General features: G+C 53.7%; 1 protein-coding gene across 3 annotated transcripts in view; it reads right to left on the bottom strand.

Moving 5' to 3' along the window:
- Positions 1-1,982: 1,982 nt before the first annotated feature.
- The window catches only part of LOC116542039 (pyridoxal phosphate phosphatase), a 27,208-nt gene continuing 10,056 nt past the window's right edge, over positions 1,983-19,134 (bottom strand). Inside the window, exons 15-18 of one of the 3 annotated variants that reach the window (XM_032266685.1) lie at positions 17,669-17,766; positions 17,194-17,371; positions 15,925-16,019; positions 1,983-3,056 (exon numbers count right to left, since the gene is read on the bottom strand). In XM_032266685.1, coding sequence (XP_032122576.1) covers positions 2,740-3,056; positions 15,925-16,019; positions 17,194-17,371; positions 17,669-17,766 — 688 coding nt within the window. In that variant the 3' untranslated portion in view covers positions 1,983-2,739. Of the gene's footprint in view, positions 3,057-11,110; positions 11,765-14,280; positions 15,103-15,924; positions 16,020-17,193; positions 17,372-17,668; positions 17,767-19,134 lie in introns of those variants that run through there. The other 2 variants (XM_032266682.1, XM_032266684.1) reach the window with 2 other exon arrangements.

Here is a 19,134-nt window from a genome sequence, read left to right as displayed (position 1 = left end):
GAGACCATCTCTAAAACAGTAACAAAAGGTAAACATATATAAAGCAATTAAGCAAACTGGGCAAATACTTACAACTGGTAAATTTAGGTGAAGGATGTAGGGGTATTCATTGCGTTATCCTTGCACCTTTTCTATTAATTTTAAACTTTTCTAAATTACAAGTTGGGGAAAAACAAACCCAACAAGTTCTTCCAGTCTTTCTGCTCTGCTACCTGCAGCAGGGTCACCTGTAAATGCTCGGCCAGACCTCCTGATCACAGAATGGCTGCAACCGCTCCCAGCACCACACCCAAAGCCAAGAGTGACTCCTTCCTCTATGTCCTTTACAAGTGAGGCAAACATTACCAGAACTCCCTTCATGTTTCATTGGTCAGAAGTGTAGCCAATCACTGACCCCGAAGACTCAAATTACTGTGATTGGTTCACGCTCAAGCTTTACACTCATTAGGACTTAGTGCTCAGAGGCCAAGGACAGTGGGTCACCGCTGTAATCCCAGCACTTTGGGAGGCCAAACACTTGAGGTCAGGAGTTTGAGACTAGCCTGGTCAACATGGTGAAACCCCACCTCTACTCAAAATACAAAAATTAACCAGGTGTGATGGCAGGTGCCTGTCATCCCAGCTACTCGGGAGGCTGAGACAGGAGAATCACTTGAACCCGGAGGTGGAGGTTACAGTGAGCCAAGATCGCACCACTGTACTCTCTTGCTCCGTCTCAAAAAAAAGAAAAACAAAGAGCGCCCGACGTGGTGGCTCACACCTGTACTCCCAGCACTTTGGGAGGCCAAGGCAGGTGGATCATGAGTCAGGAGTTTGAGTCCAGCCTGGCCAACATGGTGAAACCCTGTCTCTACTAAAAATTCTCAAAAAAAAAAAAAAAAAAAAAAAAAAAGAAAAAAAAAAGGAGCATCTCCCCTGGGCTTCCTGAGGTTTGAGACCTCCTCTTCCATCTTCCATCTTCCCGTCTCCCTCTCAGTGTCTCCGGCGTCCTACAGTCAGCCAACCCATGTTCAAATCCCGCATAAGGCGAGCACTGTCCAGCTGTGCACCTTCGGTAAGTTAACATCACACTTCTGACCCCCAATTTCCTGTTGTAAAGGAATAATTCAAACCTGCCAGGTTTTCCAAAGCACTGCAGTCAGTCAGTATACAAAGACTCAGCAACATATAAAGCACTCTTGACTCAAGGTATCACCATACACGGAAGACACTGTGGAATGGGAATGGGTCATTTCATGCAGGGAAGAATGTGGTGGGCCAGCTCCAGGGAGAGCAGGTTCCGACAGGGGGTCTGCCTCCCTCCCCAAGCACAGACTCGAACACGTGAACACTCCCACTCGCACTTTATTAAGTACGGGAGGACAGGTCACAACAGGGGTGGGGGTGGTGGGGAAGGCCCAGCCCCCACCCACCATCACTGGCACACAGTAATAAATAAGTAGCCGGGAGTGGGCATGGGAGAGGGGTGGTAATGCAAACACTGACCTCGAGGGGGGACACAAAAGCCCCCATTCCGAGCTGTGGCCATCAACACTGGACGGGTGCCATGACCAGGAAAGGGCGGGGCTAGGCCACAGAAGCCCCAGAGCATCACTCTTTATGGAGGAGGGGTGTCTTCAGGACGTGGACCACTCTTATTCTATTTATTTATTTATTTATTTATTTATTTATTTATTTATTTATTTATTTATTTATTGAGACGGAGTTTCACTCTTGTCACCCAGGCTGGAGTGCAATGGCTCGATCTCGGCTCACCGCAACCTCCGTCTCCTGGGTTCCAGCAATTCTCCTGCCTCAGCCTCCCGAGTAGCTGGGACTACAGGCGTGCGCCACCATGCCCAGCTAATTTTTTTATTTTTAGTAGAGACGGGGTTTCACCATGTTGACCAGGATGGTCTCGATCTCTTGACCTCGTGATCCGCCCGTCTCGGCCTCCCAAAGTGCTGGGATTATAGGCGTGAGCCACCGCGCCCGGCCTGGACCACTCTTATTTACTGACTGAAACCTGGACCCCTAGCTGGTCCTGTCACACCCAGATTATCAAAGGGCCACTGTCTTGCAGACTTCTGGATTGTTCTGTTGAGGATCTAAAAGATCACTTACTGGATCACTAATACTTGGGGTCCCAATGGGTCCACCCAGGGACCTAAGACATGTGAGGGTCACTGTCACTTAGGCTTCAGATTGGTCCACTCGGGCTCCAGGACATGAAAGGGTCACATTACTTAGGAGCCTAAATTGGTACCCTACAGGACTCAACATCAATGAGTCACTGTCACTTTGCCTTTGGATTGGTCCACTCAGGACAATAAGGGTTGTGGTTACCTAGACCTCTGGTTAACAAGGACCCAAGGGCCAGGACCTGAGGGGCGGGGAGAGCTCTAGAAGCCCCAGGGAAGCAGGAGAAAACTAAGTGCTCAGGGCTGGAGGAAATCTTCAGGGGGCACCAGAGCCCAGATTTCAAGGAGGAGAGGTGACAGGGCAGGAAATAAGGCCACCTGGCTGGATCAGGCCAAGATGAACCCGTAGGAGACCAGCTTCTGGGATAGCAAAGAGTGCCCGGCCACTGCTGGGAGGGGACTGCAAGGGCTCTCAAACCTTCCCTGGGTCCGAGCCCCACCCCGGTGCAGAACTGGGTGAAGGAGCCGGTGGTGCCTGACACAGCTTGTGACCCATCGCCTCCACCTACGGGATCAGGGAGCGGGGAGGGGTGGGCCTGTGGCTGCAGGTGCAGTGGGCTCAGTCCTCCAACCCCTCCATCAAGTCTGCGATGCTCTCCACATAGTAATGGGGCACGAGGTCGTGCTGGCCAGCTGCCAGGTAGGCCTGGGCCTCTTCTAGGCGGGAGACTCCTGTGAGCGTGAGCACGGTGGTCATGCCGCAGCGGTGGCCGAAGAGGATGTCGGTCTCTAGGCGGTCACCCACCATGAGCGTGCGTGCGGGATCCATGCTGAAGTTCTCCGTGATGCACTCGAACATGTAGGGGCTGGGCTTGCCCACCACCAGGGCCTGGCGTCCCGAGGCCGTCTCCACCGCAGCGGCCAGGCTCCCGGTGCCTGTAGGGAGATGGAGACGCAGTCAGCCGGAGGGCAGCAGGGACAGCATCAGGCCCTGAAACTGAAGTCCAGGGAGGCAGATTGGCACCAGGGCAAAATTAGCTGCAGACATGAGCCAAAGAGCCCACTTCCGAGTCAGTGCAGTGGCTAAGGGTAGAGGCAGCAGCCAGATGCCTGCGTCTGGACTCCCATCTCCAACGTTCTGGGCAGGCTAGTTCAGTGCTTGGTGCCTCAGTTTCCCCATCTCTAATATGGGATGTCCGCGGCACTTATCTCATGCAGGTATTTGAGGACGGGTGGAGCTACTGCAGGTCAACAGGGCCTGGCTCGGTCAGTCCTGCCAGAGGCTCGCGATTTCACCCTACAGCTGTGGGCCTTCAGGCAAACCACTCAACCACCCACCGAGTTTCTCCGGACTCCTGTGAAAGCGGAATCCAAGGAGCGCCTACATCCAAAGGGGCGCTGGGCATCACAGGGGCAAGTGCTTTGTAAACGGAACAGCACTTAACAAACAGCAGTTGTGGTTCCTGCTGCAAAATTCATGCGCCTGGCGTCAGAAACTGGCAGGGCCCTCTGGAACACAGCAGGGCACAGAAATATTTGCACCTCTGACCCAGTCCGCCTCCCCTTGGGAAAGTGATCACAAGAAGAGAATTCCAACTGGAGACAAAAAGCTGCAGGCCAGAAGATGTCTGGGGCGGCAGTAACTAATTTTTTTTTTTTTTCAGTAACTAATAAGCCAAACTGTGGAACACGCCCAAGTGTCAGACAATGGGGGGACTGTTGAGGACTAAAAGCAGTTCTGTCTCCCAGCCCTGTACCATCCTGCCTCACACAGTAAGTCCACTGTGCCTGCCCCACAGACATGTCTTTGTGCCAGAACATTCTGCCTTCACGATAATGTCCCTGAACAAATGATGATGATAATCACCATTTACTAAGCATATTCTAAACTGCCTGGCCTGTGCCGGGTGTTTCTGGAAGCCCATTTTACAGATGAGAACGCCAAGGCTCAGGGACGTTAAGTGAACTGCCCAGGGCTGCACAGCTTCCTAAGTGGTAGCAAAAAGATTTGCATTCAGGTGGGTCCAACCCAGCTCTGACCTGGGGGTACAGACTGTTTCGCTGCAGGACTTTTGTGAGCTGGCTGTTAAAGGAAGGTACTATTAAAAGTCAACTTCTGGCCGGGTACAGTGGCCATGCCTGTAATCCCAACACTTTAGGAAGCACAAGAGGAAGACTGCTTGAGCACAGTTCAAGCAATTCAGGTTTCAAGACCAGCCTGGGCAACACAGAAAGACCCCATCTCTACTTAAATAAATATACATATATATATATTTTTTAAAAAGTTGGTGGGGTGCAGTGGCTTACACCTGTAATCCCAGCACTTTAGGAGGCTGAGGCGGGCAGACCAGCCTGACCAGCATGGTGAAACCCCATGTCTACTAAAAATACAAAAATTAGCTAGGTGCAGGCTGGGCATGGTGGCTCATGCCTGTAATCCAAGCACTTTGGAGGCCAAGGCGGGCGGATCACCTGAGGTCGGGAGTTCAAGACCAGCCTGACCAACATGGTGAAACCCCCGTCTTAAAAAAAAAAATGAGCCAGGTGCAGTGGCGCATGCCTGTAATCCCAGTTACTCGGGAGGCTGAGGCAGGAGAATTACTTAAGCCTAGGAGGCGGAGGCTGCAGTGAGACGAGATCTCGCCACTGCAGCACTCCAGACTGGGTGACAGAGCAAGGTTCCATCTGGGGGAAAAAAAAAAAAAATCAACTTATTCCAGGCACAGTTACTTTTAAAATAGATAAGCAAATAAATAAAAGGCCCAGCTTGGGCAACACCACAAAACCCTGTCTCTACAAAAAAACCCAAAACCAAAAAACAACAACAACAACAAAACTGGTCTTTGTGACACCGACCCCCTAGTCAGGGCGGTCTTCACTGCTGTCATCTTGCAAATTCAGCCCTGCAGGGGAGGCAGGAGCAACAGGAGGCCCCTCCATTGTGGAGGGTTCAAGACAACAGCAGGTGGCAGCAGAGGCTAATTGGTAGTGGTCAGTGTGTGTGGACGTGTTAATAACCCCCACTGAGGGCGTGGACTTGAGTGCGGTGGCGCCATCTCGGCTCACCGCAACCACCGCCTCCTGAGTTCAAGCGATTCTCCTGTCTCAGCCTCCCAAGTAGCTGAGACTACAGGTGCATGCCACCACAGCCAGCTAAGTTTTGTATTTTTAGTAGAGATGGGGTTTCACCCTCTTGGCCAGGGTGGTCTTGCTCTCTTGACCTCGTGATCCGCCTGCCTCAACCTCCCAAATGCTGGGATTACAGGTGTGAGCCACATCGCCCAGCTGACCCAGACAGTCATTGATATTAAATCCTGGGGGTACAGGATGGTACTGAGTGAAGAGAAGTAGACACAAGATTATGGTGAGGTGCAGTGGTATACAACTGTAGTCCTAGCTACTCAGGAGGCTGAGGCAGGAGGATTGCTTGAGCCCAGGAGACTGAGGTTAAAGTGAGCTGTGATCATGCAGCTGCACTCAGCCTGGGTGACAAAGTGAGACCCTGTCTCAAAAAAAAAAAGCCAACTTATGGCTGGGCGCGGTGGCTCATGCCTGTAATCCTAGCACTTTGGGAGGGTCAAGGTGGGTGGATTACCTGAAGTCAGGAGTTCGAGACCAGCCTGACCAACACGGAGAAACCCCATCTCTACTAAAAATACAAAATTAGCTGGGCATGGTAGCACATGCTTGTAATCCCAGCTACTCCCAAGGCTGAGACAGGAGAATTGCTTGAACCTGGGAGGTGGAGGCTACAGTGAGCTGAAACTGTGCCATTGTACTCCAGCCTGGGCAATAAGAGCGAAACTCCATCTCAATAAAAACAAAAAATTTTTGGGCCGGGCGCAGTGGCTCAAGCCTGTAATCCCAGCACTTTGGGAGGCCGAGGCGGGTGGATCACGAGGTCAAGAGATCGAGACCATCCTGGTCAACATGGTGAAACCCCGTATCTACTAAAAATACAAAAAATTAGTTGGGCATGGTGGTGCGTGCCTGTAATCCCAGCTACTCAGGAGGCTGAGGCAGGAGAATTGCCTGAACCCAGGAGGCAGAGGTTGCGGTGAGCCGAGATCGCGCCATTGCACTCCAGCCTGGGTAACAACAGCGAAACTCCGTCTCAAAAAAAAAAAAAAAAAAAAAAAATTTTTTTAAAAAGGGGGGACCTAAAAAAAAAAGTCAACTTACAAACTTACAACTAAATGATGATGTTTATTTTTAATATTTATTTATTTATTTATTTAGAGACAGAGTCTCGCTCTGTCACCCCGGCTGGCGTGCAATGGAGCGATCTTGGCTCACTGCAATCTCTGCCTCCTGAGTTCAAGTGATTCTCTTGCTTCAGCCTCCCAAGTAGCTGGGATTACAGGTACCTGCCACCACACCTGGTTAATTTTTTGTATTTTTTGTGCAGATGGGGTTTCAGCATGTTGGCCAGGCTGGTCTCGACCTCCTGACATCAAGTGATCCACCTGCCTCAGCCTCCCAAAGTGCTGGGATTACAGGCATGAGCCACCGTGTGTGGCCTAAAGGATAACGTTTAAAACTAAGGTAATAAGTCCTCAGAGCTCATCACTTCTTAATTACTGATCCACACTAGACTCTGCCCTCTGCTCCTGAGGCTCCACTATTCCTTGCGATGGTGAAAATCTCGTGTGAAGGTGTGTGCTAATGCACATCTCTTCCAACCCCACGCTCAGGGACTGATTTCATGTTGGTAGCTCAAGAGCCGCCGTACTGAGAATATTTACAGCACAGAAGCCAGCAAATGGTATAATCAAGGCTTTCCCTGCTATTAAACATTTCTCTGTGCACCACGGGTATGACCCCAAATGCTCCAGGCCTCCTGTCTCCCTTCCCACAGCCACAACACTGGACTCAGTTTAGCCAAAGGCAAAGACAGGGAAAGGATGGGGAAGGGGAACAAAGGGGAAAACAGGTGGGGAGAGCAAGAATCCTCGGCCCTGCTGCCCCCCGCTGAGGAGGAACTTCCCAGAGTCAAAGGATCAAGGCCAAGGTGGGCCAGAACTCATGCTTTCAGGCTGGCCTATGGCAATACCTCTGGGAGTTCTCCTCGCATCTCACATCTTGTGACCTGCCTGGCTTTTTTTGTTTTGTTTTTTAAGATGGAGTTTTTTTGCAATGGCAAGATCTCAGCTCACTGCAACCTATACCTCGTGGGTTCAAGTGGTTCTCCTGCCTCAGCCTCCCAAGTAGCTGGGATTACAGGCATGCGCCACCACGCCCCGGCTAATTTTGTATTTTTAGTAGAGACAGGATTTCACCATGTTAGTCAGGCTGGTCTTGAACTCCTTACTTCAAGAGATCCACCTGACTCGGCCTCCCAAAGTGCCAGGATTACAGGTATGAGCCAACACACCCAGCCAGTGACCTGCCTGTTTTAAGAACTTGGTAGGGCCGGGCACGGTGGCTCACGCCTATAATCCCAGCACTTTGGGAGGCCGAGGCGGGTGGATCACGAGGTCAAGAGATCAAGACCATCCCGGTCAACATGGTGAAACCCCGTCTCTACTAAAAGTACAAAAATTAGCTGGGCATGGTGGTGAGTGCCTGTAGTCCCAGCTACTCGGGAGGTTGAGGCAGAATTTGCTTGAACCCAGGAGGCAGAGGTTGCAGTGAGCTGAGATAGAGATTGCACCATTGCACTCCAGCCTGGGCAACGGAGTCTCAAAACAACAACAACAACAACAACAACAACAGAGACCGGCCGGGCGTAATCGCAGCACTTTGGAAGGGCAAGGCGGACGGATCACGAGGTCAGGACATCAAGAACATCTTGGCTAACACGGTGAAACTAAAAATACAAAAAAATTAGCCGGGCATGGTGGCACGCGCCTATAGTCCCAGCTACTCGGGAGACTGAGGCAGGACAATCACTTGAACCCTGGAGGTGGATGAAGGTTGCAGTAAGCCGAGATCGCGCCACTGCACTCCAGCCTGGGCGACAGAGAGAGACTCCGTCTTTAAAAAAAAAAAAGAGGCCGGGTGCGGTGGCTCAAGCCTGTAATCCCAGCACTTTGGGAGGCCGAGGCGGGTGGATCACGAGGTCAAGAGATCGAGACCATCCTGGTCAGCACGGTGAAACCCCGTCTCTACTAAAAATACAAAAAATTAGCTGGGCATGGTGGTGCGTGCCTGTAATCCCAGCTACTCAGGAGGCTGAGGCAGGAGAATTGCCTGAACCCAGGAGGCGGAGGCTGCGGTGAGCCGAGATCCAGCCATTGCACTCCAGCCTGGGTAACATGAGTGAAACTCTGTCTCAAAAAAAAAAAAAAACAATCCTGAGATGTTTAAGAAAAAAGAGAGAGAGAATAAAGCTATGTGCTCCTCTGGTGAGCGATTCCTTCTGGGATGGAAAGGGCTTCCACTGAGTCACCCCAAAATGTTCTTCTGAGCTCAAGAATGGCCCCAACTCTGTCCTTCGCCACCAGGAGGGAGCTGATCACTTTGGGCCCTATGTCCCACTTCGTTCAGCTAGTATTTACTAAGGTCCGGATAGAGCAGTCAACACTACAAAGACCCAGACCCCAGGGGAGCGAGCCTCCCAGCAGGGGCGTCTGGGCACATCATAGGCCACCATCATTCCACTCCCCTCCACTCTGTGGTCCAACTGGGCTGCTGCATGCCATGCTGATGATGTATTCCTAAGACAGCGGGCTTTTCAATTTGTCAGCTCAAGTGGCTGCCATGACAAGATAAACACACAATTGAGAAGGTCCCTGGGGAGGGGGGTGAATTGGGGGTGGGATATTTGCATTATTTCAGAGATACGCATAATGGAGGCTTATTAATATTTTCACACCACACCATTTCAAAGCCGCATCATTAAGTTGTGCACAAACAAGATCGCAGTGCTGTATTTGTTAAGCCTCTGCCTCCCCCTCCAGGCTATGGGAGTGACAGCAGGATGGGTGGGTGGGCACAGCAGGGTGGCTACTGAGACCGCAGGGGTCTGGATTCCACAGAGGCTGGAAAGGCAGGCAGGAGCAGGGTCTGGTTTCTCCCTAGCTCCTTGACAACCAGCCTTCCAGAGCCCTGGGGAACCTCTTAACCCACAGCCTTAACCTGAGCCTTAAGGCCTCCAAGGAAAATCTTTTCAGAACCATGGCCTAGGGCAGGCAGGAGCTGCTGCAGCAGAGAGCCCTGACCAGAGAACCCTCAACACAGATTTATGGGGAAACTGAGGCTGAGGTGAGCCCACATACCAGGAAGTGTGCAGCACAGCCAGGAGACTACAGAATCCCTCTCTGCCACACTGTAACACTGGGTTTACATCTCCTGGCATATTATCACTCTGCCTTGCATCATGCCTCCTCCAGGAAGTCTTCCCAGATACCCTTGGCTCTAGGCCCTCCTCACCAACCCCCCATAATCCTGACAGTCCAGGTGAGGGGCCAGCAAGCAGAGAGGGAGTGACAGAGATGTGTTCACGCCCCCAGTCTACTGACTGGGTTATTAACCTGTCCACACACACACTGACCACCACCAATAGCCTCTGCTGCCACCTGCTCGTGTCTAACTGCAACCCTCCACAATACAACGGAGGGGCCTCCTTTTGCTTCTGCCTCCCCTGCGGGGCTGAATTTGAAAGATGACAGCAGTGAAGTGTCCTGGACCGGAGGTCGGTGTCACAAAGCCAAATTCAGGTTCCCACATTCTATCACTCTACCAGGGAGTTGCCTGCAGAATTCTGCCCCACCCATCATAGGGCTGACGTTGGAGGGGAAGCCTGGGAGGACTGTTTCTATGTGTCAGAGCTGAAACACCAATTCCCAGAGGCAGGATGGAGGCAGGTGTGTGGGGACACAGGAGGTGGAGAGGCTCACTATACATGTTCTTGAGCAGCTCACTTCCCTTCTCTTAGCCTCAGTTTCTTTCCTCTTTTTTTTTTTGAAACAGAGTTTCTTGTTGCCCAGGCTGGAGTGCTGTGGTGAGATCTCGGCTCACTGGAACCCCTTCCTAGTTCAAACGATTCTCCTGCCTCAGCCTTCCGAGTAGCTGGGATTACAGGCATGTGCCATGACGCCCAGCTAATTTTTATATTTTTAGTAGAGACAGGGTTTTGCCATGTTGGCTAGGCTGGTCTCCTGACCTCAGGTGATCTGCCTGCCTCGGCCTCCCCAAATGCTGGGATTACAGGCCTGAGCCACCACACTCCGCTTTTCCTCTTCTTTTAGAGACAAAGTCTCATATGTTGCCTGCGCTGAAGTACAGCGGCTTTTCACATATGCAATGATAGCACGCTACAGCCTTGACCTCCTGAGCTCCAGAGAGCCTCCAGCCTCAGCCTCTTGAGTACTGGGACTACAGACCGTTGCCACTGCACCCGGCTGCCTCAGTTGCCTTAATTGAGAAAGGGGACAATAACTCCCATCTCCAGAGTAATTTGGAAACCAAAGAAGACACACCAAGCTGTTTCATTAAGCTCTCTGTAACATGGGGGACTCTGGCTACAACTTACATCATCTGAACACCTACTATGTGCTAAGTACTCACCCTGATCATCGCCACCTGGATGAAACTGGCACAGTGGGCACTGCCATTTTTCACCCAGGCAGAGATGCTTGGAGGTTACGTAACTGAACACGATTACACAGCTGTGGAGCTGGAGATGGACCTGGAACTGAGGTCGAACTCCACCGCCTTTGCTCCCCACACACCTGTCTACACCCTGCCTCTGGGAATGGTGTTTCAACCCTCACACAGGGGACCATCCTCCCAGGCTTCCTCTCCAACCCCACCCCGATGGTGGGTGGGGCAGAATTCCGCCCAACTCCCTGAGCTACAGTGGGTCTCAGTTTCCTCATCTGTCCAACAGGGACCCCACTGCGGCCGCTCACAGGATGGCGGCTACAGGAATTACCCCCGCACACACACACCAAAGCACCCTGGGCCTCCCTCACACTCTCTGGTTCCCCACCTGCCACCTGGAGACGCTCCTTTCCCATCTGTTTACCCGCCAACCCCGTGCTCACCAGGAGTCCGGCTGCCGTCGCTCAGCGGGTGCCATGGGTCACGGTCCGTGGCCACGAGCAAGCAGTCGGGGTCGCGCAAGTGCGCGCACGCCTCGCTCAGCTTAGCGAAGGAGAAGTGCTCGTCGTAGCCCACGAGCACGGCACGCACGCGCGGGGCCTCGCCGTTCCCAGCGCCCAGGTCGTCGCCCGGGTCCCCGGCCAGGCGCAGCCCCGCAGCGCGCAGCTCGGCGCGCAGCCCTTCGCCACCCAGCACGAACACGGCGCCCGGCGCGTCCGGAGGCCCGGGCAGGCGTTGGCGCAGCAGGCGCGCAGCGCACAGCGCGGAGCTGAAGAGCTGCTCGGTGCGCAGCCCCCCGAAGCCAAGGCTTGTGAAGCGCAGGGCAAGGTCGGGCCGCGCGCGCCGGCTGTTGTTGCTCACGAACAGCGCCGCCTTGCCCGCCCGCGCCAGCCGTTCCAGCAGCTCTGGGGCGCCCGGCACGGCGCGCTCACCGTTCCACAGCACCCCGTCACAGTCGAACAGGACCCCCTGCGCCCGGCCTAGCACGTCGCGCAGGGCCGCGCCGCGCAACCTCTCGCAGCGCGCCATGCAGCCTGCTGGCCGCCAACCTCCCGCGCGGCGCGCTCTCCGCGGGCACGGCGCGCTCGTCCTGGCACGTTCCCTGCAGCAGCCAATCGGCGCGCCGGAAGGACCGGGGGGCGGGGCGACGGCCTGGCCTGCGGCCAATGGGGGCGGGAGTCTGGGAGAGGAGCGAGGCCGCGAGCGAACGGAACTTGGAGAAAGGGGCGGAATCTTGGCCACCACCGAGGGGAAGGGACCAATGAAGTGCTAGTTTGATCGTTCTCCCGGCCCCTGGTTTTGCTGAGCCAGTCGCCGCCGAGTTTCAACGTCGATTACTGTCTTATAGGGGTCGGAGACTGACGCTCTTCTTAACCAATAAGAATCTACAAACAGAAAACACGAGGCGAAAGGCCCCGCGCCCTCCAGCCAATCAGAAGCTTAGGAGAGCTGGTTGCTAGGAGAAAAACAGATGCCAAATAAACTGTCTTTGGGTAAATTTTCATTGCCCTCTGAATCGTGGACGCTCCAGTTCTGAGCGAAGTCCCAAGAAACGTGTGGCTATGATGAGGTAGGAGGCTCAGGGTGTCTTCTTGGGCGCTGGGACCTTTGGTCTAGACCAGTGGTTCCTCACACTGCATTAAAGTCCCCTGGGAACTTATTTTCAGGTATCATTAACACATAGTAAAATGCATAGATCTGAAATGTACAGTTCAATGTCTTTTGAGAAATGCTTTTAAAATCACCGATGTGTAGCAGGACAGATTCTCATGTAATTGTTCTGGGTGAGGACTGGGCATTTCTTGGTTGGTTGGTTGGTTGGTTGAATTACAGGGGTTCTCCTGTGAGGCTAGCGTAGGGAAGCGCTGGACTAGAGGCAGGGAGACTGTCACCGGAGCACGCCTGGGGAGGGCTGGAGCCAGAGTGGCCGGGGTTGATTGCCCAGGATGGTGATGGGGCGACCCAGGCTGGCTGGGGCCCCATTTTAGGGAGGGGGGCTTGTGATCTGGAGGCAACCACAGGTCTTGGGGCCTTTGAGGAGCCAGTGGTCTGCGGTGTGGAGATGAATGAATTGTGAGCTGTGGTGTCACAGTTTTGAAGTTGTCTGCCAACTTCAGAGGAAGCTGTGACCCCCAGGAGCACTGGAGCTCTAAAGATTTGGGGAAAATCGTACCTTGTAACCCAGCCTTTGAGGCTCAACTACCTCCTATTCCCCAATGCCCCCAGCCTTTTTCTCCTGGCCTTTGGATAGGTAGTCTCCTTGGCCTGAACGTTCCTTTTTCCTTCAAAAATTTCACCGTCAGTTCCTGAAAGACTTCCCTTAAATATCACATCCTCCAAGAAGCCTTCCTTAACCACCCACCCCATACACACAAGTCTAGGTTATATGGCCAACCCTCACTCGGCTAATGTGGGCTCCCAGTGCAATGACACTTGATTTTTTTTTTTTTGAGACGGAGTTTCGCTTTTGTTGCCCAGGATGGAGCGCAATGGCGCGATCTCAGCTCACCGCAACCTCTGCCTCCTGGGTTCAAGCAGTTCTCATGCCTCAGCCTCCTGAGTAGCTGGGATTACAGGCATGCACCACCACACCCGGCTAATTTTTGTATTTTTAGTAGAGACGGGGTTTCTCCATGTCAGCCAGGCTGGTCTCCAACTCCTGGCCTCAGGTGATCTGCCCACCTTGGCCTCCCAAAGGGCTGGGATTACAAGTGTGAGCCACCACACCCGGCCAAAACAGGGTCTTACATTGTCACCCAGGCCAGAGTGGAGTGACATGATCACTGCTTACTGCAGCCTCAAACTCCTGGGCTCAAGCCATCGTCCTGCCTCAGGCTTCCTAGTTGCTGGGATTATAGGCACATGCCACTATGCCCAGTTAATTTTATGAAAAAAAATTTTTTTTTAAGAGATGGGGGTCTCACTATGTTGCCCAGGAGTTCAACAAGTGAACTCCTGGGCTCAAGCGATTTTCTTGCCTTGGACTTCCAAAGTGTTGGGATTACAGGCGTGAGCCACTGTGCCTGACCAGACACTTGATTCTAACAGTCACTCCTGCCTGTCTGTTCAGGGACTCCTTGGGTGCAGAGTTAAGTCTGGGAGCTAGCTCAGGGCCTGGCACAGAGATTTAGGGAAAGTTTGAGGACAGATCCATCCCTGCTCCTTGGGGAGCCTTCCCAGCCTCCTCCCGGAGGGAGAGTGAGGGGTCCGGGGAACAGTGGGAACGGCAGGCACTCGGTGGGCCGGGGTGGTGCTTTGGTTTTCACAGGAGAGCAATGCTTCCGTGGTGGGAATCTGGGATATTCCCAAATGAGGAAAAGGGATACCAAGAAGTTCAGTCAATTGCCCAGAATGTGAGGGACAAGCCAGGCTTTCAAGTCAGAGCTAGGTGTGATCCCAGGCCCCTGCTGACCGCCATGGGACCTTGGCGGGTCACTTCTGCCTGAGTCTCAGTGTCCTTGCTGGAGAGAGGTAACAGTATTTACTGTACTAGGAGATCAGGTGGAAATCATCCACAGAAAAGCAGAGTGTAGTGCAGAGAAAGCTCTAAAAATGTTTGCTGTGATCTCATTTCAGACAGGAAGAAAGGAGGCAAAGAATATTTAATTTTTTCCCCTTTATAAAATTGGCTTCTTTATTTCGAGGACAGAAAAGAAAGCTATCATTTGGGCAGCTGTTCCGGTTTTGTCCAGAATAATTTATTTACCAGCCTTACAAAAAATACGTTGGCAAAGAAGAATGAAAGTCCTGGAGGAGCGGGCAAGCCTCTCCTTCCTTCCGGTGGCTCCCCTAGGATCTGTCGGAGAGTGGAGAGTCCGGATCGTGGTCCCCAAGCCCAGGGTGGATGAGGAAAAGGTCAGGAAGCGGACTGTCCTGAGCCCTCCTGGCCATGGGGGCCGGCCCAATGGGCACAAAGGCACTCGTGGGCAAAGGCTGGAGCCCCACACCCCTTGGGAGGCGTGAGAGCTGTTTTGGGAGGGCCAGGTAGGGAGCAGGGGGATGCTCAGGGAGAGACTGGCCACTCAGTTGGTCTCTGAGGCAAGACTCCTGGGGCGGGGCTGAGGGGGGATAGCTGGGGGAGTGTGGACCCCACCCACAGCCTCAGGGGCTCCTCCCTCTGCTGTGGCAGCCACCAAGTCCACCTGTGCTGGGGTGGTCAGAGAGGCTGGGCTGGGGGAGGCTGGACCCGGGGAGGCTGAGCTGGGGGAGGCTGGTGAACGCCGGCTTGGGCGCGGGGCGGGCGGGGGGGGGATGGGGGGCAATGGCGGTGGCACTGTGGGGGCCCGGAGGCTGCTGCCAACCAGACGTCGGGGCAGGGCTTGGGGGGTCCCAGGGCTTCCAGAGCCAGGGGGCAGGGATGGAGCTGGAGGGGAGGAGCGGGTGCCAGAGACCTGGGGGGGTGGCATGGTGGGCCGGGCCGGCGCTGGGCGCTTGGCTGTGGAGGAAGGAAAGGGGGAGGGAGGTTGAGCGTCCGGGTGGCCTGTGGTGACTCCACCAAGCTCCGTGCCCCTCACAACCTTTGCATCCGCCGTTCCCCCTGCCGGGAACACTGTTTCCAAGGCTGGCTCATCATCAACTAGACCTCTCCTTGTGCCCTTCGCCCCCTCGGAGGCCCCCGAGCACCCTAGCTACAGCAGCACCCCATGGCCACCCCAGCTGCTCCATCACATTTTCCAGTTTCATTTTCCTCTTTTTGTCCTCTGAAATTATCTTGTCCATTTAATTTTATTTATTTTTTGGAAATGGAGACTTACTCTGTCCCCAGGCTGGAGTGCAGTGGCGCAATCTTGGCTCACTGTAACCTCCGCCTCCCAGGTTCAAGCAATTCTCCTGCCTCAGCCTCCTGAGTAGCTGGGACTACAGGCATACACCCACGCCCGGCTAATTTTTGTATTTTTAGTAGACACATGGTTTCACTCCAGTGCCCCAGTGCTCATGCCGGCTCCCCTTTAGTGGGCACTTGCTATGAGCCAGGACCAGGCACTTGCTGTGGCACCACTGAAGGCTCCATGCAGCCCCATAAGATAAGTGCAGTTATTGTCCCATTACACAGAGGAGGAAGGTGAGGCTCAGACAGGTGAACTCACCTGCCCAAAGTCAAAGAGCTCAAATCTAAACTTGGAGTGCCAGGTGGCAAAACTGGGGCTTTTTATCACCTTGATTCCTGCCTCCCTGTCTGCCTAAAAAGGTAGGAGGACCTGGGACTGCCTGTCCCCTCTCCCTACCCACCCTCTGTCCCCTCCCACAGCCAACTCACTCCTCCGAGCCACGTCCTCCGCTGGGGCAGCTGTCTCCGGGGGGCTCCTGGTGACCTTGGGGGAGGCTGGTCTGGGCGGCACCTCAGACTCTGTCCTGTAGAGGGAAGGAGAGCATGGGGCAGACTTGGCCACCTCCCAGAAGCCTCATGGAATCCTGGTGAGGCTCCAGCTGCCAGGTGGAGTCTGGCTCCTCCCAGCACCCACTCTCTACTACCTTGTGGCTGCTCCTGGGATCTGTCCCCAGCCCCCACACGCCTGCCAGAAGACGCTTCTGGCATTGGTAGAGGTCTGCGTCCACTGAGCTCCTGGCTGCTTTGTGACCCTGTGATGGAGTCCATGTTCCTCCAGGGACTAGGGGGGAGCCCCACCTGCCTGGGTGGTAGGGTCAGGATGGGAGGTAGGACACAGGCCCTGACCTCTGCCTCAGCTCAGGGCCTCCACGTGCTTTTTCTGGGGGGGGATGGAGTCTTGTACTGTCACCCAGGCTGGAGTGCAATGGCACAATCCTGGCTCACTGCAACCTCTGCCTCCCGGGTTCATGAGATTCTCCTGCCTCAGCCTCCCAAGTAGCTGGGATTATGGGCGTGCACCACCACACCTGGCTAATTTTTTGTATTTTTAGTAGACACAGGGTTTCACTATGTTGGCCAGACTAGTCTGGAACTCCTGACCTCATGATCCGCCCGCCTTGGGCTCCCAATGTGCTGGGATTACAGGCGTGAGCCACTGTGGCCGGCCAGTTGTTTTTTTGAGATGATTCTTGCTGTTGCCCAGGCTGGAGTGCAGTGGCATGAACCTACCCTCTCCAAGCTGGGAGATCTGGTCTTTGGGATGAAAATACTAACCAGACGGGGTGTGGTGGCCCACGCCTATAATCCCAGCACTTTGGGAGGCCAAGGTGGGTGGATCACCTGAGGTCAGGAGTTCAAGATCAGCCTGGCCAACATGGTAAAACCCCGCCTCTACTAAAAATAAAAAACTTAGCCAGGCATGCTGGCAGGTACCTGTAATGCCAGCTACTAGAGAGGCTGGGGCAGGAGAATTGCTTGAACCCAGGAGCTGGAGGTTGCAGTGAGCCTACATTGTGCCACTGCACTCCAGCCCAGGCAACAGAGTAAGACCTTGTCTCAGATAAAAAAAAAAAAAAAAAAAAAGACTGATCATTACATTTCCAAAAATTCAGCTTTTAGTTCTGAGACATGGTGCCTCAGGCAGGCTGTCTGTGGGACTACCACGGGAGCCAGCCATTCAAACTGCTCAGTCCTCACCTCTCCTTGGTAGCCGCGGACGCCAAGGCTGGGGCTGGAACCAGAGCTGAAGCCGGAGCCAGGGTGGTGGCTGAGGTGGGCACAGTGGTGGGCGGAAGCTCATCAGAGGTCAGCCTGTCACTGACTGTGTCCTGGAGGGTGACGTCTGAGAAGAGGCCTGACATGTTGAAGTTGATGTCTGGGGACAGGAGCAGAGATGGCTCTGAGAGACTGCGCCAGGCTCTGCCTCACCGGCTGGGCCGCTTTTCCTTCCCCTGAACCCATCTAGACCATGGTCAGCTTCCCGGCTCCCATGTAGCCCCATCACAACCCCACAAAGCAGGCAGATCATCCCCATTGTAGAAATGAGAAACTGAGGCTCAGAGTGGAGACGAAACTTCCTCCCTGCCTCAGGGTGAGTTTGTGGGGCTGCTGGGGAGGGAGCAGGGCAGAGGGAGGGCACCCAGCAGGGCATCCACGCAGACAGGAGCTTCACCTCCAGGGAAGAGGGTGTCTGCGCTCTGGATCAGGGCCTCGACTACGCCTACCACCTGGATGGAAGACACGGAGGCTGCGTCCAGCTGGGCCTGGTCCCTGGGACAAAGAGACACATCACATCCACTTAGCAAAGCATTTGTGACCCCAACTCTCTGTCTGGCCCTGTGCTGGGCACAAGGATCCATGATATTAAGTCCTTGTCCTCAAAAAGCCCACAAACCACCAGTGTCACGCACATGCCAGATGTCCCCCTTCCTTCACCCTGACAGACATCACTCATTAATCGAGGACCCTCTTCCTCACGGCTGTGATCTAGGCTGCCTTTACCAAGCAAATGCGATCAGCACGTGGAAGGACATCTCTGTGGCCAGGTAAATAATGAGGACTCCTCACAGAGCACTGCACTTTGCACTTGAATTTTATCATTTCTTTTTCTTTTTCTTTTTTTTTTTGAGACAGAGTCTCGCTCTGTCACCCAGGCTGGAGTGCAGTGGCGCAATCTTGGCTCACTGCAACCTCTGACTCCAAGGTTCAAGCGATTCTCCTGCCTCAGCCTCCCAAGTAGCTGGGATTACAAGCGCTTGCCACCATGCCTGGCTAATTTTTTGTATTTTTAGTAGAGATGGGGTTTCACCGTGTTGGCCAGGCTGGTATCGAACTCCCGACCTCAGGTGATCTACCCGCCTTGGCCTCCCAAAGTGCTGGGATTACAGGCATGAGCCACTGCACCTGGCCTATTCATTTTAGAGACAGGGTCTCCTTCTGTCACCCAGGCTGGAGTGCAGTGGCACCATCATGGGTCACTGCAGCCTTGACTCCCTGAGATCAAGCTGTCCTCCCACCTCAGCCTTCTGAGTAGCTGGGACTCCAGGTGCAGGCCACCATGCCTGGCTAATCTTTTTAATTTTTTTATAGAGACAGGGTCCCGTTAAGTTGCCCAGCCTGGCTTCAAACTTCTGGGCTCAAGTGATCTTCCCACTTTGGCCTCCCAAAGTGCTAGGCTGACTGGCATAAGCCACTGTACTTGGCTTACACTTTACAGTTTATAAAACGTTTCCCAGCCAAGTGCAGTGGCTCACACCTGTAATCCCAGCACTTTGGGAGGCCGAGGCAGGTAGGTATCACCTGAGGTCGGGAGTTTAAGACCAGCCTGACCAACATGGAGAAACCCCATTTTTAGTAAAACACAAAATTAGCCAGCCATGATGGTGCATGCCTGTAATCCCAGCTACTCGGGAGGCTAAGGCAGGAGAATCGCTTGAACCCGGGAGGCGGAGGTTGTGGTGAGCCGAGATTTCGCCACTGTACTCCAGCCTGGGCAACAAGAGCAAAACTCTGTCTCAAAAAAACACATACACAAAAAAACATTTCCCAATTCATCATATCACCCAATTCCCAAAGCAAAAGCCCTCAAAGTTTGTATAACATCCCCCCAGTTTTTTTTTTTTTTTTTTTTTTTTTTTT

The sequence above is a fragment of the Sapajus apella genome, unplaced genomic scaffold (assembly GCF_009761245.1).
Source record: "Sapajus apella isolate SASKATOON/1434 unplaced genomic scaffold, GSC_monkey_1.0 scaffold160, whole genome shotgun sequence".
NCBI classification, from domain to species: domain Eukaryota; kingdom Metazoa; phylum Chordata; class Mammalia; order Primates; family Cebidae; genus Sapajus; species Sapajus apella.
Note: the sequence above shows the minus strand (reverse complement) of the source record. Positions and strands in the feature narration are given on the sequence as shown.